The 24,738-nt window shown below is 44.7% G+C and overlaps 1 protein-coding gene across 2 annotated transcripts in view; it reads right to left on the reverse strand.

The window, feature by feature from the left end:
* Positions 1–20,565, reverse strand: part of ADCY5 (adenylate cyclase 5) — a 300,445-nt gene extending 279,880 nt beyond the window's left edge. For both annotated transcript variants that reach the window (XM_065413070.1, XM_065413069.1), the window contains exon 1: positions 19,585–20,565. In XM_065413070.1, coding sequence (XP_065269142.1) covers positions 19,585–20,565 — 981 coding nt within the window. The remainder of the gene's footprint in view (positions 1–19,584) is intronic.
* Positions 20,566–24,738: the final 4,173 nt, after the last annotated feature.

Here is a 24,738-nt window from a genome sequence, read left to right on the forward strand (position 1 = left end):
CTGAATTATGCTGCCAAACAACTCCCCTTTATTTTTCTCTTCAAATTTTTAATAAGAACTGTAGGTACCATATGCTAGCATGAATACTCAGGATTCAAGGTTTTACCCCGATCTCTTTAGGGGCATTACATTTACATATTTCCAAGGGTACATATATGAAACACTGTTCCATAAAGGAATAATGCAGGAAGCACAGTGAGAGGAAAAGTAGGAATGAAATTAATTCTTAAGTCTAACATAGCAACTACAGACTAATATGTACAAGAAATTCAGGGAGATTAAAAAGCAGCATTTGACCTACGTACATAAACAGAAGGAACAGACACTTGTATATTCAGGCAGATACTAAAAATAACTTAATTAAACACACAAAAAACCCCTGATAATGAACCCTTTGCTGTGATCTAAGTGACTATATAATCTCGTTGAAACATAGCTCATCCAGTAGACAGCCTCCATGTGTACCATCTTTACTTTAGGGAATATCATTTCCTACAGAGCCCTCTGGAAGCAGGAAAATAAGGCCTAAATGTTGGACTAGTCCAACTTTTTCTTTTTTGCCACCATCACCTCAGATGCCTAGAATTACTGCAGCAATGCCTTATAGACGTTGTTTATAATGTACTGTGGGGTCACCCGGAGGCCCAAATCAGGATTGGGACCCCCCCCCCCCTTGTGCTAGGCTCTCCACTACCAGGACACACCAGAATCACAAAAAACCTGCACCCATGAATACTTCAGTCCCTATTGGATTTAAGGTACTCTGAATTTCCCAGCCCTTCTATTCTCCCTATCCCACTATTCTACCCCATAGCTCTTTCCCCACTTGTCCAATTTTCAAGTCAATCTGCTAGTCTATCTAGTCTATTTTAAAATCATCTGGCACAGTTAAAATGCTGACTTGAGGTTTTACATACTCCAGATTAGACTTTCTAAATAAGCAAGCATGGTCACAGATGAATGCTACATATCTAAGAGGCTTTATGGCTGTGGTATATAAACTACTGAGCTAGATAATCATAGGGCAACTTCCCACCTGCATTTTCCTCTGCCAGTTTCAATACAGCTCATCAGAAGCCACTTATAACGGTGTTTGAAAAGGATTAGTTAGAAACAAAGAGAGATCAAGCGCCGAGAGCAGGGGACAGAGTCTCAGGACTGCTGGGTTTTGTTCTCAACTTCGTCATAGACTCATGGTGGGCAAGTCAATTATGGCATGATTTTCCAGAGATTTCTCACACCCACTGAGGCTGGCAGAGCAGAGGGAGGGGGCAGGATGCCATAGTAAGTCTTAACCAAACTGAGTTAGTATCAGCTGGCAGCTCGTTCCTTTGAGGCCACCAAATTGCTCTTTCGCAGAAGGGAAAGGAAAGCCATTAAGGAGGCAGAATATACCTGTGATGTCTTCACTTGCACTACTAATTACCCCACTGGGATAACAAATACCCCTTAAGTGAAATACAGGAGAGAAGGAATTACTGTAATCCCATTGTTCAAACAAACCGATAAAGGGAATACTAGCCAGATCACCTGACTTTCTTGTTTGGTCTCTCACTTCAGTACATTCACCTCCCCTCGCCACACACACACACACACACACACACACACACACACACACTTTTCTTATTAACTTAATTAAGTTGCCCAAGAGTGATTTGCTTGCAGGCACGTTTGAGACAGTTTTTAACCTGACAGACATTCAAAAGATGTAATGGAAGGTTCAATGTTACCTCTTCTCTCCCGCTCGGTCACTTTCGGGAACACAGGGCAATAAATGCCTTTTATTAGCTACCGTAATTCATTTTTCAGTTGTGAGCATCTTATGCAACCATTTCCCTGCATGTCAGTGAAGGATGATATTTGATCACTAACAACGAAAGAGGCCTTGCATGTTAGGGAGCCAGAAAAACCACAGCCAATAACCGGAGCACAGGGCTGCGTGGGCTTCTTGGATTCAGTCTCTTGTGAGAAGGGATAACACAATAATCAAAGGGACAAGAAGGGACAGTGTGTCTGCGACCAGCCCCAGCACATATATAGGCCATACTCCCAGCTTCCTCCCCCAAAGTTATTCTACTTGTTTGGTGGTGTGGTGGCTTTAGGCCCATTACAAGCACCAGCTGTAATGCAGCCTAGGGAACCATCAAGAGTTTGGAAAGAGACTCTCCCTGTCCAATGAAACTAGTCAGGCTATGGACTGCTAAATTTTCAATGATTATATCATTATGTTTTGCATGAGCAGTGGGTACAATAGGTCAGGGAAGGTTTTTTCTTCCTTGGCTGGAGCTGCTCCCGGCGGAGCTTGGGTCGGTCAGTTGGCTAGGGCTGGCCCAGGACTCCTCTGGTGGTGGCTTGGGGTTCTGGCTAGAGAAGCTCTGGTCTGGCCACAGGAGAGGGGTTCAGGGCTCCTGCTGGGGGGGGGGGGCTAGCCTCCCCAAAGTGGAGGGTCCACCCACCATCCGTGATGTATTGGTCTATAAACTGGTGGCCCAAGGATCCTTGTCAGTGTCCCATGGACAGACTGGGGAAGGAGAACAGAGGCTCTGCGACAATGCTGCCCTCACAGACAGGACACTATAGAGTGAATACTACAATATAGCTGCCTCTCAGCAAAGCGGGGAATTAAGCATAATCAGCCACTCTTGTTTTATGCCAGCAGTCCCTTCTTCACACAGGGGGGAGTTGAGGGAACCTGGCAGGCAGTTAGGGTGTATTTGGTAGTCCCAGGCAAGAGGCATTTAGTTCTCTCTAGTAGCATATAAACCAGACCAGGAAATGAAGGATGTGAAATGAGACATACAGATAGGATTCCTAATACATACAGATTGAGGCAGAGGGGCACACAGCCTGGGGGAAAGCAGATTGGTGCTGAGGAGCACACCGTTCAGACAGACAGACACATCCCTTAGGGGAGGATTTATTAAAGGGGATACTCTATATCCTAGTAAAGAGGAGAGGATAAAAAGTTGATCAACTACTGCTAGGAACTGAAGAGAAACAGTCAAATGAAAAAGAATCCCATGCAGCTGCATCACATGAAGGAAGACAACTAAATATTGACAAATTGTATATGTGCTTGTATACAGTTGCTAGTGAACTTGAGGGCCTGGTATTATATGAGAAAACTGATATAACAGGCATCACAGAAACTTGGTGGAACGATAAGCAATGGGACATGGGAATACCAGGATACAAAAGATATAGGAATGATAGTAGATCACGCTGCGGGGGGAAGAGGAATTTTATGTGAAAGAAAGCAAACTCAAGTATAGTAAAAGTCTTAAATGAATCAAACATTACCGTAGAACAGTGGTCCCCAACACGGTGCCCGCGGGCGCCATGGCACCCACCGGGGCATCTATGTGTGCCCCGCCGCCGAGGAGCGCGGCCGCTGAAATGCCGCAGAGAAGCGGCAATGTCAAGAAGCGTCGCCGCCGAAATTTCGGTGGCGACGCCTCTTGATGACGCTGCTTCTTGGCGTTGCTGCTTCTCGGTGGCATTTTGGTGGCTGCTTGTCCGGCGGCCACGCTCCTCGGCGGCATTTTGGCTAGTCATCCGGCGCCCGCCACACTGAAAGGTTGGGGACCACTGCCCTAGAATCTCTGTGGATAGAAATGCCATGCTTGAATAAAAGTATAGCTTTAGGATTATATTACCGACCACCTCACCAGGGTAGTGATGGTGATTGTGAAATGTTCAGAGGCTATAAAAACTGCAAACCCAATAATAATGTGACTGTTCCCACATTGACTGGGAACATGTCACCTCAGGACAGGATGCAGAGATAAAACTTCTAGACACCATTAATGACGGCTTCTAGGAACAGCTAGTCCTGGAACCCACAAGGGGAGAGGGAATTCTTGATATAGTCCTGAGTGGTGCACGGGTTCTGATCTAAGAAATGAATACAGCTGAACCTCTCTGTAATAGCAACCATAATGTAATTAAATTTAACATCCTTATTAGTAGGAAAAATGTCAAAGAAACCCACCACAGTAGCATTTAACTTCAAAAAGGGGAATATACAAAAAAATCAGGAGGCTAGTTAAACAAATTACAAGGAACAGTTTTAAGAGTGAAATGCCTGCAAGCTGCAGGGAAATTTTAAAAAAAACCCATAACAGAGACTCAAATTATAGGATAGACAGACAGACACCCCAAAATTAAAAAACAAAACCAAAAACAGTAAGGAGGACCAAAAAATGCCACCATGGTTAACAGAATAAAAGATCCAGTTAGAGGCAAGAAGACCCCTTTTAAAAATTGGAAGTGTCCTACTGAGGACAACAGAAAGGAGCATAAACTCTGGCAAGTCAAGTATAATTAGGCAGGCCAAAAAGAATTTGAAGGGCAACTAGCAAAAGACACAAAAACTAAGAGCAATTTTTTAAAGTATATCAGGAAGCAGGAAGCCTGCCAAACAACCAGTGGGGCCTCTGGATGATCAAGGTGCTAAATGAAGACGAGGCCCTGGCAGAGAAGCTAAATGAATTCTTTGCATCAGTCTTCACTGCAGAGGATGAGAGAGATTCCCACACTTGAGCCATTCTTTTTAGGTGAAAAATCTGAGGGGTGTCAATAGAGGGGGATTTAGAACAAATTGATAAATTAAACAGTAATAAGTCACCAGGACCACATGGTATTTACCCAAGAGTTCTGAAGGAACTCAAATATAAAATTGCAGAATATTAACTGTGGTACATAACCTTTATACCAGATGACTGGCAGATAGTGAATGTAACGATCTTGGCAAATCACAGGCTGGTAAGTCTAACTTCAGTATCAGGCAAACTGGCTGAAACTATAGTAAAGAACAGAATTATCAGACAGATCATAGAATATCAGGGTTGGAAGGGACCTCAGGAGGTCATCTAGTCCAACCCCCTGCTCAAAGCAGGACCAATCCCCAGACAGATTTTTGACCCAGATCCATAAATGGCCCCCTCAAGGATTGAACTCACAACCCTGGGTTTAGCAGGCCAATGCTCAAACCACTGAGCTATCCCTCCCCCTAACATGGAGATATACCTGTCTCTTAGAGCTGGAAGGGACCTTGAAAGGTCATTGAGTCTAGTCCCATCTTCACAGCAGGACCAAGTACTGTCCCTGACAGATTTTTTGCCCCAGATCCCTAAATGGCCCCCTTGAGGATTGAACTCACAACCCTGGATTTAGCAGGCCAATGCTCAAACCACTGAGCTATCCCTCACACAATATGCTGGGGAAGAGTCAACACGGCTTTTGCAAAGGGAAATCATACCTCACCAAACCATTAGAATTCTTTGAGGGGGTCAACAAACATGTGGACAAGAGTGATCCAGTGGACATAACACTCTTGGACTTTCAGAAAGCCTTTGATACAGTCCCTCGCCAAAGGCTCTTAAGCAAGAGTGCAGTGACGGGATAAGAGGGAAGGTCCTCTCCTGGATCACTAACTGGTTGAATGATAGGAAACAAAGGGTAGGAATAAATGGTGATTTTTCATAGTAGAGTGACGTAAATAGCGGGGTCCCCCAAGGCTCTATACTGGGGCCAGTGCTGTTCAACATATTCATAAATGATCTGGAAAAGGGGGTAAACGGTGAGGTGACAAATTTTGCAGATGACACAAAACTATTCAAGATTGTGAAATCCAAGATTGTGAAGCGTTACAAAGAGCTCTTACAAAACTGGGTAACAAAATGGCAGATAAAATTCAACTTTGATAAATGCAAAGTAATGCATATTGGAAAACATAATCCCAACTATACAGACAAAACGATGGAGTCTAAATTAGCTGTTAACATTAAAGAAAGATATTGGAGTCATTGTGGATATTTCCCTGAAAACATTTGCTCAGTGTGCAGTGGCAATCAAAAAAGCTCACAGAATGTTAGGAGCCATTAGAAAAAGGATAGATAATAAGACACAAAATATCATAATGCCACTATATCAAGCCATGGTACACTCAAACCTTGAATACTGCATGCAGTTCTCAGAAAGATTTATTAGAAATGGAAAAAAGTATAGAGAAGGGCAAAAAACAATGATCAGGGGTATGGAACAGCTTCCATCTGAGAAGAAACGAAAAGGATGGCCCGTTCAGCTTAGCCATCTCTTTTCTAAGTGGGGGGTGGAGGGAGGGAACATGATCGAGGTCTAGAATTCCTGAACCGTGTGGAGAAAGTGTTATTTACCCTTTCACATAACACAAGAACCAGGGATCACCCAATGAAATTAATAGGGTTTAAAAATAAAAACAAAAGGAAGTACTTTTTCATACCGTGCACAGTCAGTCTCTGGAATGTGTTGCCAGGGGATGTTGTAACTGGGTTCAAAAAAGAATTGGACCTATCCTCCATTAATGTATCCATCGATGACTATTAGCCAAGATGGTCAGGGACTCAAACCCATGCCCTGGATGTCCCTAAACCTCTGACTGCCAGAACCTGGGACTGGACGACAGGGCATAGGTCAGTTGATAAATTGCCCTGTTCGGTTCGCTCCCTCTAAAGCATCTGGCACCAACCCCTTTTGGAAAACAGGGTACTGGGGCTAGATGGAACATTGGCTGTACTGGGTCAGACCATTCTTATTTTCTTAAGAAGTTAGAATTCAGAAGCTGTTTAACTTGGCCTAACACCACATCACATCCTTAACTAAAGCCATCTGCATAAGAGGCTTTCTTTATTTGTGCCTCCTTGTTCGATCAGAGCCCTAAAAATCACATTCCTACCAGAGAGCAGAGTCCCAACACCCTCAGTTCTTGTAAAATGCTGAGCTGCTTTAATGATCTTCAGCATTAGGCTCAGCAGCTAGCTGTGCTGGAAACCAGTGTATCATCTTCTCTTGCCTTTCCCAGCATGCAGGAGAACTCATGAGGAGGCCCATTGATCTTGGGGAGAAGGAAGAATATTTTGAAACGAACTGGCTGCCCATTACTGCATCAGTATGTAAACCACTTGTAATAAAAGGGGAGGGGTAAAGGAGGAAGCTTATACAAATAAAGGGGGTTGCCAACTTTCTAATCGCACAAAACCAAACACCCTTGCCCCGCCCCTTCTCCGAGGCCCCGCCCCGCTCACTCCATCCGCTCACTCCATCCGTCGTTCGCTGTCCCCTACCCTCACTCATTTTCAGCATCCCCCTTTTCGACCAGGTGTTCTGGTTGAAAACCTGACACCTGGCAACCTTTATTTGAAATAAAGGAAGTCTACCATAGAAAGCTTTTACTCTTTAAGAGATCAGTTGAATGCAAAAAGGGTCACCTGGCACACTGATATGTAACAATTTAGAGTCACAAGTTAATATTTTAATACAATATGTTGTAGGAAATAGGACTCCTCAAGGAATTGGCAGTAGGTTCCGTTCCAGCCCAGATCAATAGACACTGAAAGCTGGTAGTTGCTAATAATACTTCCATGGCCCATGTGGAATGAGCTCCATGATCTCCCAGCAAACAAGTGACTATATCAGAAAGACAGCAACAACTGGCATCCTTATTAGCAGTTGCATTAAAGGGGTCAAGGGTAGACAGGACAAGCGAGCAGTTCTCTTGCCTCTTGGAAAGGGTTGAAGCATGTTGGTGGCGCAGCATAGTCAAAGAGAAAGTCACTGAAGAGAAAGGCTGGATCTGTTCTGATAGAAGTTTGCCACATATGTGCAGTGAGGCCAAATTAATGTTACTAAAAAGTCCCAACTTGTGCAGGTGTAATTGTCTTACCTCAGCTACGTCATAATGCTGCAACAGATTTTTTTTACCCCCCAATTGTTTCCAAGGTTTTTAAAATGAAAGAGGAAATAGAATTACCTATTGGTGCTTTTAAGTGGTACAAAAATGTTCAGAGAGAGCTTGATATGGTTACAAAGTAGTACACACTCTGAATTGCATCATTAATACAAACACACTTCAAAGGAACATGCATTTCATTGCGGAACAACTAGGGTGTTGCAAAGCGTGTCTGATAAGTCAGCAGGAGAGACTGAGCATGCTTATCCAAGCCAGGTGAGAGGGACCAGGAATTAGATGGAGAACCCACGTCCAAAATGATGGAGATGAGTTCAGGTTTAACAATATTATTTGTATTACAATAGCTCCTAGAGGCTCCAATCGGGTGCTGTGCAAATGTAAGGAACAGTTTTATGACACTGGGGACTAGCCCTGATGAGCTTAGATGTAACAAGTAAACCATGAGACCCGTTTCCCCTGGGCATCTTCTCCCTACTTGGGGAGGGTGGAGAAATCTACTTCCCAGCCAAGGGACCCCTTCCCAGCTATCAATTTCAAAATGTCCCCAGGTTCTGGAAAACTTGGCACAGTCGAGGCCGAAAAGCACATTAAAAAAGGGAAGTTTTAGTTGAATGTGTGATTTAGTGTCTTCCACAAACTTCAGTACAGTTGTACAGGCTTACTCTAGGATAGAACTTGGCCCAGCATATTAATAAGTGCATTTAACCAGTAGTCAAGACGCATTATGTCCTATGTACAATGTGACCCAGATAAGATGCTAATTGGAACCTTAACATCAGCATTTTTCTGGCTTGTTTGCAGTCTTGCAAGTTTCAATCACAGTTGTAAAGTTACTTGCATGCAGCAACTGTTGAAACCTGCATAGCAGCTCTGTCAAAGAATACAGAATCACAAGTGAAGAATATCACACCCAGTTGAAGTTACAGAGTACTTAGGGATGCAAAAATGTAATTACCCAACATGAAATCTGGACAGCACATCAAAGCCTTATACTTGGGAAAAATCCCAGAAGAATCTTTAATGACCACAATCTGTCAGGACCTCTGTTTTACATTTCACCCACAAGCTTCGAAGTGTTCTCAACCCCCTGCATCACAAAGCACTATCATCCTTACTCATTAAAGAAGAAAAAAGGCATTGGGGTCAGTGCAGATATCATTTTTGATTCATTTTTAAATTGACAAATACTGCATGATTCAATATTTAGTTTTCCAGGGGAAGGAAAAGGAAGAAATTGTTATTGCCATATAGGAGTCATTCAATAGCCTGTGTTCTGCAGAAGGTCAGACTAGATGATCATAACAATCCCTTCTGGCCTTTAAAAGAATAAATAAATAAAGATCTACAAGTCTTTTCAAGTGGTAGGTGTATTTCAGACACTCACTTCTGAAAGGGAACTTGCGCATGAGCACAAGGCCAACAACCGACAGGGGGACATTGAGTGTTCATGAGACTGCAACTCTCACTGGAGAGCCATAATTCACTTGCAAGCAACGTGTCACACAGTAGCAGCTTTGAAGGTTCCTGTTACCTTCTGACATGTGGGAGACAAAGATTTTGCTGCGCTGTCTCCAACCACACTGCGCAGTTTCCTTCTTCACTGATAACACGAGGACATTTCTCCTTCTTCCTCTCAAAAAATATTACTATGGGTTACCTTAAAAATCACATCATACGGAAACAATTTTCATGAATGTATTTGTGGGATCTCTGCATAAATCCCCCATTTATTAAAATTGAGACTAGACATCAGTGCCATAGGTACCGTCTACCAAATGGAAAAGATGCATCACTCACACACAGATGCAGTGTCCTCTGTACACTAGTTGGCAATCTTGCTGTTAATAGAAATACCGATTTGACTTACTCCATAAATTAGCCATGTCCGCAAGCTGACATGCTAAGGGACTACTGCTTGCAGCAACAGTCTTCTGCCTCTATCACAAGCATGGGACAAAGAGAAGGGAGAGGGAGCCATAGCGTTTGGGAAAGTGGCACACTGCTGAGGCATGGCTTGCATTAGCTTCTCTGTGACAAAGCTTTGCTTGCAGCAATACCGAAAAGTCTTTCGACCACAGAACCAGGCTGCACCTGGTAATTGTGAACTATCTACAGACTACTTCAGAGGAAGCATAGGAAACTTTCTTTTTAGAGAAGAGTTTAACAGTTAGCTGAAGTCACTTCTCTAGCAGATCTATTTCTAACAGCTGAAAAGAACCATTTCTTCACTTACATTTCTCCCCTTTATGGCTACCTCTCCTCTGTACCGCCTCGGATTTACTCTCCACAAAGCAAACATTTCCCTAGCATCATAATATGTGACAGGGTTACATAGCAGCTTTAATCCCAAAAAGGCTCTTAAAACACTTTACAGCATCACTGAAATGGAGCCTCCACTGAGGTGAAGGGTGACAGCTACCTAACCAATGCACAGCATGCTCAACAGCAGTATGGGGAGGGAGGGGCATTTTGACTAAGGATGCCAGGACAAACTCATACAGGCTGTTTTACAGGAGCTTTAAATGTCTGTGAAGAGCAGACAGAACCTCTGGATTTTGCTAGTTTCCAATGAGAAGCACCTCGTCACCCAATGAACTGCAGAGAATTCTCTTTATCTAGAAGAGAAAGGTAAGTGGTTACATAAGTAGATGGGACTTAGACCTGTGGTGCTAGGGAGTCTATTTCCCTTCAGATGCTTACATCACCAAGCCATCCCACGGGAGAGGCCACACACATGCAAAACTTATGCTGCATGCATCATGTATGAAATCTTGCATACACAAATTGGATTCCTTTTCTTTGCATCTAGGAGGTGGGCAGAATACATCCTAATCGTATTAGCAACTTCTCATGCATGTGGAAAAGAGCATAGTGGCAACACCTTCCAGGAAGAGTGAAGCATAAGTGCAACCTGGCATTATAAACCAACTTTTGCAAAGACAATCAAAATGAAAGCCTTACTGAATGTCCGAAGGTGCACCAATGAGAAGCACTGCTAATGGTCTGTCAGAGATACAAACGCTGGCAACAAGCTCCTAAGTGGCTGAGCCTATTGCCCTTCATGCAGGAAGCTTATCTCTGCACTGCAAGATTGAAGATATCCAGGAGATGAGAAAGCCATTCAAGTATTTATTCAGGGAAATCCTAAATGCTTCAAATATAGGAGCCAAAAGCTGAAGTTAGAGGCCGCGTTCCCAAGGACATTTAAAATGGGAAATTGCTATTAGTCCATTTTGGTCCACCTCCTCAGCGGTCAATGCAGGACTATCCCTGCACCTGTTTCCACAGTACTTCAAGCCCACTATTAAATGATACAATTCCTATTGGTGCCAGCATGACAACTGGTGAGGCTTCAAGTTCACATGAAACCCCCAAAGCACAGAACTTCCCAGATGCGGCTCAGCTATGGATGCTGAAAGCATCCCGAATTCTCATTTTGCCTGGTACAACGGTCCGGTAACCATTCCAAGGTACGATCTCACGAAGTGCAAGAAACTCACATCGTGTTCATTGGAAAGCTGGAAACCCAGCTATAGCAGATGTTCTCTTGCTTTGGGGATTCAGGCGATGTCAAACTTTGAGGAAGGATTTTTTTTAAATCCACATCTGGATTATCCTCTTTCATGTTTGCTGGGTTATGCTTGTAAAAGGGCATCCTGTCCTATCACATAGCTAATCCTCCTCTGAGACTTCCTCCTTAGTTCTGCTTAACTGACAACCAAGACTGCTCTGCCAGCATATAGTCCTTTACCTGTCCCCTGTCCTGATGCCAGGGGTTAAGATTAGGCAGAGAGTTACCTTCCATTTCAAAAGTGCTAGTATAGCCCTAAAAAAATTTCACGAGCTTGTGGTGGCTCTAGATCATAAACAATCTCTAACTTTGCTTGTGCCTCAGCCAGGTACCAGTTTCCCTTTGGAAAATGTTTTCCCTGGCCCTCTAGAAGATCTCACCTTTAAGAAACCTGAACTAATTATTCTTACTCATAGCTATTCTGCCACTCCCCACATCCCCCTTAGTCAGCACCTGCCAGGATCTCAGTGCAAATTGGGCTTTGGTGGGGCAAGGAGGTTTCTTGTGCAAAGGCTGAAGTGAAGATGAATGAGAAAGTAGTGAGAGGGAGGAAAGAGGCTCCACTGGATGGATGGGAGCAAAGACTGTTAATGCTATGTATTTAAAAAAAAAAAAAAAAAAAAATCAGAAATCTCATATAAGAGAAAGGAAAGGAACTAGAAATCAGAGTGTCCTTAAAACAACCCCCCTGGCCACACGTGAGTCAGTTTCACATCATTGCTTTTCAGGAAAGCAAGATAGAAGATTTTAAATATTTGCATTACACACACTTTTCCTTCATCACCCCACTATTCCCCCCCAGCCATGAAGAGATATACATCAGGTTATTGGACAATCAGGAAGGGGAGGAGAGATTCCGATGCACTAATTCCACCTGCAGTATATTTTTTGCACATATGGTCTATACAGGATGATGTATGCATTTTACTGAAGGATTCATAAAAGAAAATAAAGCTTGACTTAGGCTCACAAGAAGAGTTATACTTAGAAAATCTCTTTTTTTAAAAACCCCACCCACACCACATCAAAAGCCGATCCGTTTTCTCAAACACTCAGCAGTACAGCATAGAAAAAAAAACAAAAAAAACACAACAACAGGAACTAGAGAGTGTGGTTTCTCAGAAGCCACTGAACAGCTCCAGGGGAGGGCCACTTTACCACATTAACAAACCCAATGCAAACCAGGTAACAACGGTTAAATTTGACAATAGGCTCAGTCTACGTTTAACTAAATGCTAGAGATTTTTAGTTGCAGGATGAGTAATTATAACAAGAGATCAAGAAGATTCTGTTGAGCTGACCACAGAAGAACAACAACAGCTGGCCACAGAAGAACAACAACAAGAAAATATTCCACAAGCGTTCCAGTTAAGAAAGAAAAAAGAAGAGAGACAGGCAGGCAGGTAACGAAAGCTAATAGAACAAGCTTCAATCACTCAAGGTGGGGAGGAATCAAAGGATGCTTTGGTGGACAACTAACGGTTTTCAAGCAAAATCCAACCCTAATCCATTTGAAGAATCGCCCGATGCCCAAAGCTCACACTCCAGTTGAGACGACTCCCAGACTTCTCCTGCCCAAAACCTTGGCAACACTGTCAAGCCAGAGTTTGCTCTGTATGTGTGCATGCGCACACTTTGAAAACACCACACCTGCTCGAGACTCAAGGAAAGCAAACATTCTCTTTGAAGCCTGTGGAAATCTTACACCCTCAATTAAGGAGAGCCTTGTAAATGTGGCTACGGTGTAAAGTATTACACCATTCTGGAAGGCAGCAGCTAGAGATCATTTCATTGTAGTTAAAGCTCAAGACCATGTCACTCAGAGGCCCTATTGTGGGCCATCTAGAGTCCACATCTGACATTAGTTTAAGGGCTTTGTTTCCCTTTCACTAGCGTTATTTATCACCAAGGCTATCACCCTCCACTGAAATCCTATCAAACAGACACAACAAGCCTAAGATGCTTAAAGGTCAGTCAACTGTGCCTTGTAAGATTCAAGAACACTTGAAGGTATCATTTCCCCTCTGTGCAAAGCATGAAACAATCCATCAACATTTGGCTGAAACATCTTCATCTAGATAGAGAACAAAGATGAAACTTGCATATCCTGCCATTTCCAAAGTGTCATAAAAGTGACTAGAGTGATCATTCTTTCACTAGAATTATTGCACCTGGCACAGCAGTATACCTAAGCCATCTCCACCAAGGTAGGTTTGATATTCAGTTCACCTACTCTCAGTCAGCCATAAGACTCTGCAATCATTGCTGAAGGGATGAGAGAACTAAGTGCAAGTGGGTCAATCTACTAGGTTGCTGAACGTGCCACAGAATCCTGCAGATCAGGAGTGGAGGGGAATTAAGAGCATCTTCTCCAGCACTGAAGCACACTGTCAGCACTCAAACGTTATATCACCTGTTATGTTTGTAGCCATCAGGACCAATGAAGAGAACAATAAACCTCCATCTCTAACAAGCTTCCTTTCTGGCAGAAAAGAAAAAAGAAAAAAAAAGAATGCTAAGGAAAATTAGGGGGAAGAGAATCATTCATAAGTAGACCTTTAAAAACCTCAAGCCATATTCCCACTGCAATAAATACAGAACAATATTCTTTTTAAGGACAGTAGATACTTAAGTCCCTGAAATGTTGCACAACTGGGGCTAATTTCTACCCCCAGTTGCACCCACTGAAGCCAGTGAGACTGCATGGGTATAACGGAGTTTTGCTTTTGGGTACTTCAGTTTTCTAAACCAAGGACTCCCAATCCTGCATCTCTTACTGACTTCAGATGAACTATTCCTGGGGTAAATTCTGCCACCATTACTCACATTAGATTGTATTTTATAGGAGACCCTCTATTGAAGTCAGTGGGGCTACTGAGCGCAAGGTATTATGCAACATAACTAAGAGTGGTGGAATCTGGCCCCAACGTGCATGAGAACTGCAGGAGTGGGTCTCATATTAGTGTTATTTAGATTTGCCTCCAACCCCACTTCCAATAAGTAACAGAGAAAGCACAAATATCAACAAGCTTAAAGAGGTCACACATGGGGCTTTGCATTTCAGGTAGCAAGTCTATCTCTGCTTATGAACAAAAGACAACCCCAATTCCTATTTGAAAACAATAACAAAAAAATATATCCCACTAACTCTGCAGTGGCACATTTCTGATAATCTGTCAGTCTCAAAAATCAGTCATGACCTAGATATCTCGTGTGCTAGTGCAAGCTAGCCGTAGTACAGAGATAGTAATTTCTCCTGGTGTGTAGACTGTGCTATTGCTACTAACTGAACATTAATTAGATCACATCCAATAAGAAGCATCTTGATGAGATGCTAAAGAGCTATTCGTAACATGAGCCGATGTTCTAATAGGAGCAGGAGCTGCTTCAACTTTGCTAAAAATAACAGCCTATTTCAGGAAAACAGAAACAGAAAAGTATGTATACCTACACCCACGTAGAAATGGGAGAATGGAATATTACATTCTTGTGAGGGTCCAACATTCAGCTGCAGAGCAAAAATGTATCATTAATACAAATCTATAGAGAGAAAGGTCAACACGTTCCCAGTTCTCTGAAGTCAGGCATGGGGATCATTAAAGCAGTATTGTTATGACAGAGGTGTTTGTGATGGGGCTGAACAGCTAGGAGTCTAGCTGCAGGAGGCTTGGATCAGAGAGTGCTATAAAAGAGAGCCACATGATGGTGCAGCTGGTTGTGAACAGTGCTATTAGAACTCTTTTGAGAAAAGGTTAACAATAAATGTTACTTTAAAAGAGCACTGTAATTTCAGTTCCACTTTCCACAAGGTTATTTATGTAAGACAACTTTCCTAGTCATCTATTATTCTGATACATTGTAACTGGACGACCTCACGTGGCCTGAAGTATTTAATGAACTACAAGCGCCCTTCCTCAACTATGTTATTGAGAAATAAATGTGACGGTACAGGTTTGGGCAGTAAAACAGAGCCTAAACCTAAATTAACTGTTAGTTAATGCCTGTTATGTTGCATCCCTATCCCCAACTCTTGGTTCTCTTTTTCTAAAGCCCAATAAAGTCTACTGAAAGACGGTCCATTGGCATCAATTGGATTCTCAACCCCTGATCCGGTTGACACATAGGCTTGATCTTAACTTTATACACTCAAATAGCCCCACTAAGGTCAATGGGGCGACTTGCATACATGAAGTTTATATAATTGTTTTCAATGTTACAGCTTTACATTGTAAGCTCTGTGGTCTTCCTAGGTGTCTGTGCAATACTTGCACATTTGAGGGTCTACTGTAATATAGATAAACCACAATATCAGTTTTACCATGTATGTAAAACAATTAAGTGAGAATAGTAGGTTTCTTTTCAAATGACCAAGTACTGTATTAGACTGTCTTGTTACCATAAAAGGGTATTTTACTGACAGTCTTTATATGTTAATTCTGAAGCTGATCTCATTTATTCATAGTCCGGAAGTGTATCACTACCTCATGGAAATTTCAGCACAAGACGAGATGTACAGTATGTACGCTGAATCACATTTATAAATCAAACATTCTCAAAATAACTCAAGGATAAAATTGGAAAAATAAAGGTTTTGCATTTTAAACAGGTTTAAAAATGTGTAAATTTTAACTAGTTGCAGGTGTACAAGGAATACATAAGCAATTAAGATTTGTAGTTTGACTGAAGTATTATGCATGGAATATATTTTGCTTCCACCGAGCACTTTGTATGTGAAATATGCTCTCATACACTAGTTTATTTCTCTTTTTACCTAGTGCAGTCCTGAACTGGGAATGGTCAGTCATAATAAACATTCACATTTCTTTTCCTCCCTCACTCCCAGTCAAGAAGAGTTGACCAGGTGCTAAAGAAGGCCAAAATTTCTACAAGTGACCTCTACTTAAGTTTTGGGTGCCTGACCTTATCTACAGGGGTGCAGAGTACCTGCAGCTCTTGTTGACCACAGTTAGAGCTGCCAGCACTCAACGCATCCAAAAATCAGGTCCAAGGTACCTCAGGTTGGAGGACCTAATTCAGTGGCCACTTTTGAAAGTTTTAGATTCCCAAAAATGTTTTAAAGAGCAGCACAGCTCGAAAAGGGAGGAATCACAATAGCCACGATTCTCAGTCCATCCTGCATGGAGCACAGGAAAAGCATGGCAGGGGGAGAGTGTGTGCAAAGGTGGTTTAGGACACTTTAGTGTTCCCTATATTCCAAGGACATTAAGGGGCGGGGCAGGCATGGCTTCCAGTATCACAACAGCCACAGGGCTGCTCTAAATTTACACCTTTCTTCCCATGGGACGCAGACCCTAGCAGGAGGGCAGCGGGCTGGGGCCATGTCCAATCCTGCCCTCTCCTTCCCATTAGTCACCCCCACATTCCCCTATCCCAGAAGGGGAGAACAGAGCTAGTCAGGTGTGCGTTTATTATGATAATCTGCAATGTTTGCATGAGTACCTGTTTTGTCCAGCTCTGATACAATTGGGAGAAAATACAAACAAATAACCAAACCCACAAACCAAAGAGGAAGGGAAGGAAGTAGTTGCCATATCACGGTCAAAGTGCCAAGAAAAGGGAGAGGGATGAAAGTTCTAAATGGTCTTTGAATAAGAAATATGGCTGAAAGACCAGTTGCTCTGATGGCCATGAGTTCAATTACTGACCAATTCGACAGTCACATCATGACTAATAACAGTGGACTGAAAAGGCCATTTGATTTTTCTGGCCTTCATCCACCTCTGCCCATCTTGGCTTTAAGAGAAAGAGAAATACAGAAGGAGGGCTTATATGCATCAGTGGGGCAGAGTCTAACAAAAATGAGATTTCCATGGCAACACGCAAAAGCCTCTGTCAGAAAGGCCTGCTAATAGTTGTGAGGCAATATGCTTTGTAGATACAGATTTTAATATTGGACAGATCACATATGTAAACAAATACAATGCAGGCCAGATCCTCAGCTGGTAGAATAGGGAATAGCTTCACTGACTTCAATAGAGTTAGGCCAATTCACACCAGCTGAGGATCTAGCCCAATATCTGGATTAAACAACACAAACCCCACAAGATCACAGAGAACTAATTTTTGAAAATAGTTTAAAAGAAATCCTGTGATGTTGTTTAACTATTGCAGAACCTCACATTAGAATAATTGGGAGATCAACTGTTGATGCAGAAATTTGTGAATTACCAAAGAGTACCAGGGCTGGTTCTAGGGTGGGTAAGAAGGGTGCCAACTTCCTGGAGATGCTGTACTGCTTGTTTTTTTGTTTTTTATTTTTGCGCTCTGCTGTTTGGCCAGCAGGTTGGGGGGGCGGGGGCGGGAGGAGAGAGGGGAACATGACAAAATCAAAATGGCTAGGGCCACTCCTGGAGAGTAGGGATATTGCAGCACATTATTACTTTTGACAAGCATAGTTTTATTTGTGATAATACTTCACATTTTACCAATAAGTGTGCTGCAATAGAAAGAAGGCAGGCAGTCTAGTGGTTACAGAAAGTGGCTGAGAGCCTGAATTATCATCCCAGCTCTTCCAAACCCTGACCTTGGGCCAACCACTTTACCTCTGTGACTCAGTTTCCTCACTATTAGTTACAAGATTTAATGCTTTCAACAGCAATTTGAAAATGCAACATTTTAAGTATTATTGATAAATTATTTTGTAAGGTTTCAGAGGAAATGTCACTACAGCACTTTGATGTTAAGCCTTGGCAGGATCAAGGCCTAAAAACTTTCAGATATGCTTCAAATTATGCACCACGAGTAGTCTCATTGACTTATATGGGACTACTCACAGTCTGTAAAATTAAGCTTGTGCACAAGTCCTTGCAGGATTAGGGCTCTAACAAGTAATATTTGAGTGTGTTAGTGAAAAAAAACAAAACAAACCACCAATTAGTAGTTGTCACGCTTGTAGATTAGAGTAATAATTAGGGAAGTCCTGCTACAAATACATAAAAATACACTATGTACAGTTTAAGCCTCTTACCTAGTTTCTATTTTATGGACAAAATGCATTTTATGTGATTTCTGGATTTGTACAGAGCACCACTGGCACAATCCCATTAGGTTTTCCTTGTCTAATTTCAGGCCCCAGAAGAAGTCTCTCTCTAGAATACCCATGATAAGGTGGATACTGGAAGATGTCAGAAGTAATAATACTTGGTCAGCCACAACAAAGTGTGGCATAAAATATAGTGCTGGAAAAGAGAAGACTGTAAGCTACCAATACCTGATTTATACTTAATTATCAATTCTTAGTTAATATACACATCCTACTCAAAACCCCTATTATAAGAGGGACTGCAATGCACTGCAGAATGAAAATGATTTTCAGAACTTTTTAGTGATAAACAATGATAGTTTTCTATTGTCAATGTGTCTGTTAAACTTAAGCAAACAACCTCCCAATATTGTTTCTTTCACTTAGAAAGGAGAAGAGGTTCCTTGTATTACTGTTGTCTAAACAGATATGGTAATTTCTAAACACTGCACACTGACCCATTCTATGAGTCTTATTGTTTCAATGAGCTGAGCCTCTCACTGGTAGTTAACATTCTACCACAGCTACAGATAAGAGTTAAACAACCTTGCATTTTAAAAACAACAACAAACAAGGTTATGGCTGGCAACATATGGAATCTATTTTTACCCCTTACCCTCTAGGCATTTACTGTACATTTCACAGAGCAAACCCCTCTCTTTAGGTCATTGATTTACATGAGTCAAGGAACACGCATCTCTGAAACCAAGTTGTACATTTTGTTGACATTTTACAGAATTACAGGCAAGCACAGTTCTCCCCCCCATAAGAGCACCAAGACTTTTCCACACCATTTTTCAGTCACAGGGCACCAAGCACAAGTACCATTCCACTGGTGATCTGTTGACATTAAATAAAACAGAAAGGCTCTATCCACAGGGCTAGTCAAAAATAACAGGAGTACTTGTGGCACCTTAGAGACTAACACATTTATTAGAGCATAAGCTTTCGTGGGCTACAACCCACTTCTCATTCTGTGCTAAAAATGCCACTTACTTAAAGCTAGTAAACCAGATTAAAAAAAAAAATTTTTTTTAAAGGAAGAAAAAGGTTAAAGCAGTTATTGAAAAGCAACAGTGCGCACTCAGAGCAGGATTTGACTAGTCAGCATCCAGGGCAAACTCCCACCTAGTAGCAGACAAACCAGTGTCCAGAACAAGCTACCAAACAGATCCACAAAACTAAATTTAAGCCCTTTTGCCATCTAAAGCCACCAGAGCTTAGAGGCAGAGCTTGCCTCACCTGCTTTAACAGGAACTGGTCCTCTGCGTTGGTCTTCAGGGAGATGGCCAGGTGGATTGCTGAGAGGACCACCCCGCTGATGACCGCAGCCCTCATCCTGACTGGCAGCAGTGTGTAGATGCTGTAGATGAAGAAGACAGTCCACCAGATGCCCTCGGAGGCGCTCCTGGGCCAGACCAGCAGCACCCCCACCACTTGCACGGCCACGATGGCCAGGATGACCGAGTAGCACACCAGCCACATGTGGTCCTGGTGGAAGTCGTTGCGGTTGCACAGCACACACAACACCACCACCACCACGATGGCCAGCGAGAGCACCACCACGTAGGGCACCTTGTAGTGACCGTACACGACGTGGAAGATCAGCATGACCAGGCACACCAGCACCAGCACGGCCATCAGCATGGTGAGGCTGCTCTGGTTGAGCCGGAAGAAGTAGCGCTGGTAGAGACGCTCCAGCTTCTCCGACTGGAACTTCTTGGACCTGAAGATCTGCAACAGGCTGCCGCAGCAGCTGCCCATGGAGAAGGCCACCTGGGAGTCCCTTTCCTCCTCCTCCAGTTCCTCAATCTTGGCCTTGATCCGCTTCTCCTCCAGCCCCAGCTCCACGGACCGGGGCCGCACCTCGCCTAGTTCCCCAAAGTGCCGAGGGCTGGTGGTAAAAGTGGGATTCCCTCTGCGCTGGTGGCGGCGACTATCTTCGCCGTGCTCCTGCCAGGCCGACTTGGATCTAAAACTCATCATCCTGCAACCGCTCTCCCCCTGGTTCCTGTTAGGCTGAGGCTCATAGTCTTCCTCACTCCTCCACCTGTTCGCCATGCGAGAAGGCTTCTTGCTCGATGACCTGTTTGGGGCAGGGGGATAGGAATAGCCATTGGCCCTGGACTCTGCTTCCCCCCAGGCGGATCGATGCTGCTCGGTGCCTCCCCGAGGTGCAGGGGTTCCGAAGCCCGGGGGGCTCACACTGTTGGGCCGGGACATGCCCTGTAGCAAAGTGTGTTGGGAAAGGGGACAAGCCACAAAGAAAAGAAAAAAAGTCCGCTCACAGCCAGGGGGGACCTGATCTTCTGAGCATCTTTCTCCTAGCGTCAAGGGAACAATGCAAGGGGAGCGAAAACTGCAGATCCTTCCCTCTTTGGCAAAGTCCTGGTTCACACAAAAGTCTCAGGTGGTCAGTGATACAAGATTCCTGCTAGTTGTCAGGAGAGCACAGCCAATTCGGTGAACAACCACCCTCCCCTCTACAAACTGGGGTCTCCTGGAGCTTGCTACAAGTGCCTCATAAATACCTGGAATCCCAGCGGTAGCTTCCTAGAGGGCTCTCCCCAATCTGTCATTTCCTCTCCCAATTCTCTAGGGAACTGGTCATTTGTTTAAATAAATATACAGAACTTTCACAGGAAGGGGGCTGGGGAAGGAGAGAGGAAAATCACCTGAACTCCCACCATAAACCAGAATCACTGCCCCAGATTACTCAGTTTTATTAGCATTGTAAAACTGCAAATCCTCTCTTGGATCAAAACAATTATCCCGGCACAAGAAGCAAAGGCTCCCACTCCAAGGTACCTTACAAGAAGCGTGCTGAAGAGCCAGCATATTTCTGCTGCGTGGAAGGCAGAAGAGAATCAGTGATAACTCCCACCTGGGGTTAGTGCCTGGCGAAACCACCATTTGCTGGCCATCTGAACGGACTCAGAACCGAACTACAAAGGGCAGAGGGAGGGTGGTGCTGGGACCAATCTTTGGCGGTTAGTCGCATAGAAAAAGAAAACATGACCTAGAGATGATCAAAATCCCTCCTCGCCCCAGCGGAGTGCGCTGCAGCAAATGAGGAGCTTGGATTTTATTTTTGTTAGGCTCTCAGTACACTAATGTCTGGAGTAGTGGATGTATCCTTTACAGAGGGGACATACACTGAGCTTTCCCTTCAGCAGACTCAGCATGAGTGTCCGGGGTGCTGGGGGGACCAAATCAATCGGCTCCTTGAGAGAGACGGAGCCACCCGCTAGCTCACAGGGCTATTTCCCAGCCAGCAGAACGCATGGGGGTAGGTTCTAGCCGGCAGCTCCCGCTGCGGGGCGATGCGCTATCTCCGCTGCAGACACACCAAATGAGCCAGGAGAAGAACTAGCGATGGTCTTGTCTTCCAGGGGCAATGCAGCCTTCTCTGCAAAGCAGGATCGAAGGGGACCTGGCAATTCATTCACACATCCTCCTCCGTCTGCTGCGGACCTGGCTTTTGCTTCAGATCAATGCCGTCAGCCTAGGGTGCAAGCCCTCACCCTTCCATGCCAAAAAAAAAAATTTTTTTTTTTAAATTCAACAGCAGAGTGGTTTCTTTTTCTACGCAATGCAACAATCCAGCGCGGCAGCTAGTTGCGGAGCTGCCCGGTTGCTCTTACAGGAGACGCTGCCCTGAAGCACTGGCTGCCCCAGACACCGCCAGCTGCATCTCTCCCCTCGTCCGCGCTCACACGCGCCGCAGCTCGAGACATTCCATCCGCACCTTTCAAACTCGCCTTTGTACTCCCCCATTCAACCAAACTTCAGCCCGGCTGGCCTCCGCCTTCAGCGCCGGCGGATTGGTGCTGGCTCAGCGGCTGCCTTCGCCGATTGGGCGGCTCTGCTACCTGACCAGCTGCGTTGGCTTCTCTTCCAATAGATGGTCCCGTTTGGCTGAGGGGGCGGAGACCGCGGGGGCAGCAGCAGCTGGAATCTGCAATATAAATTCTTTAACTCCTTCGTCCCCTCCCTCCTGTCCCAAGTGTGTTTACAAGCAGCAGCGCCTGCAACTCTCGCTTCACGTGGCTGCAGCTGCTGCCTGGGACGGACCGTGGCAGGGGGTGCGGGGTGGGTGGGTGGGTGTGTGTGTGTGTGTGTGCGTGCGCTTGCTGGGCTGCCGGCTGGCTGGCTGCCTACTTCCCACGTGGCTGGGACAGGACTGTGGCACTAGGTGATGGGGGTGTTTAGTTGGTTTGTGGTTTGGGTGGCACGGGGGGGGGGGTTGTGTGCGCGCTTGGTGGGCTGCTGGCCGGCTGGCTGCCTACTCCCCACGTGGCTAGGACAGGACTGTGGCACTAGGTAGGGGATGAGGGAGTGTCTGGGTTGGTTTGTGGTTTGGGTGTTAATGGGGTGTGTGGTTTGGATTACTGGGGGTGGGGGGAGTAGCAGCACTGTTGCAGCGCAGCAGCCTGATTTGCCTGGTCTGGCTGCTGGCTTGCTTACGCTTTTTTTGGTTTTTGATTTGTTTTCACTGCTAGTGGGCACCCCCGAGGGCACTTAACTCGGTGCCTGTCTCCGTCGGAAAGCGTTTTCAGCACCTCAACGGTAAGTACCTGCAGCTCAGGTCGGCCCTGTGCCACTTTTTTTTTAAGAACATAAAAATGTCCACACTGGGTCAGACCAAAGGTCCATCTAGCCCAGTATCCTGTCTTCTGACAGTGGCCAGTGCCAGGTGCTCCCGAGGGAATGAACAGGATTCTGAGTGCATCTCTGGTGGTGGGGGAGGGGCTGTCGGGACTGGTATGGCTGCTGGGCTGGGGGGGCTGTGAGGGGCAGGGGACACACAGGCTGTGGGGTGGCAAATCTGGGTGGGGGTGCAGCAGCACAGCTTTGGGCGAGTCAGCGGCAATTGGGGGTGGCACAGTTGTTGGTCAGTCACTGGTGGCTGAAGCAGGCATAGCTGTCTTGGGGGCCTGTCGGGAGGGGGGTGGCACAGCTGTGAGTGGGGAAGGGGGACTGCAGGGTGGCCATGGCATAGGCCTCCTGCTTTGTTGCCCACTCCACGCTCAGGAGGGCGTAGGCGTAGGGTTTTGTTGCGGGGCTGTGGTGGGCCCCTGCTGTCTGCAACTTTACTGGCAGTGACAAGTCTCCAGTGCTGACCTGCCTCACCCCCATTCCCCCATCCTTGGACAGCCCCCTCCCTCATGAGGCTGCTACCCCCGACAATGTGGTGCGGTGGGTACCCCCCCGCTCCTGTCCAGTGCCTCCTCTTTGACTCCCCCCTTGTAAGGACAGCATCAAGGAGTGAGGAGCAGCATACATCTCTCCTTCCCCTACGATGAGTAAGACTATAATGGGGGAGCCAGCTTTCCCTTTTTCCAACCCCTTCTCTCCCGCCCCCCCGAGGGCTGCTGTTGGTGTGAGGCAGATATAATTTCTCCCCCCTTCCCCTTGCAATGTAGCACATACATAAGTTGCTCTCAACCTTTCCAGGCTACTGTACCCCTTTCAGGAGTCTGATTTGTCTTGTGTACTCCCAGTTTCACCTTACTTAAAACACACTATTACTGAACAATTGCTTACTTTCTCATTTTTACTATATAATTATAAAATAAATCAATTGGAATATAAATATTGTACTTACATTTCAATGTATTGTATATAGAACAGTATGAACAACCCATTGCCTGCATGAAATTTTAGTTTGTACTAACGTTGCTAGTGCTTTTTATGTAGTCTGTTGTAAAACTAGGCAAATATATAGATGAGCTGATGGACCCTCTGCGTAGCCCCACGGGTACACTACACGTACCCCCGGAGAAGTGACATAACACTATTGTGAGTGAGTTGGTTTTTGGAAGGGATGCCTGTTTCTCTTTCTCCTCCCCTTATAATAGTAAATAAAAGAGGGGGTGTTTGTTCCCTTTTCCCTTCCCACCCCATGTGTCACTTGTGGAGTTCTGTAATGGAAAGGGGTGTGCTTGCATATATAAAGCCGAACACCTGATTACAGAAATGATGCATCTCTTGGCGGGCATGTTGTTCTTCATGCAATTATTTGAATGTAGTGGATGGCCTTCCCCCCCGATAAATGAAGGGGGGGAGGTAGCTCCCTTTTATGGACAGCCAGCCAGTAGCTATAAAATCCCTCTTAGCAGCTGTTCTCTAATTGCCCTACCTGTAAAGGGTTAAAAAGTCTCACTGCTATGCATAGGTAAAAGGAAGTGAGTGGGCTCCTGGACAAAAGAGCCAATGGGAAGACTAGAATTTTTTAAAATTGAAAAAAGACTCCCCTTTTGTCTGTCTGTTCTCCTGGGGAGAAGTGGAACGGCAGCAGCTATGCTCTAAGAAGCTTGGGCCAGGTATGAAAAAAATCATCAGTATCATACCTAGAAATGACTCATTTAAAACCCCAGATATGTAAGTAGATCA

Source organism: Emys orbicularis, chromosome 11 (assembly GCF_028017835.1).
Source record: "Emys orbicularis isolate rEmyOrb1 chromosome 11, rEmyOrb1.hap1, whole genome shotgun sequence".
NCBI classification, from domain to species: domain Eukaryota; kingdom Metazoa; phylum Chordata; order Testudines; family Emydidae; genus Emys; species Emys orbicularis.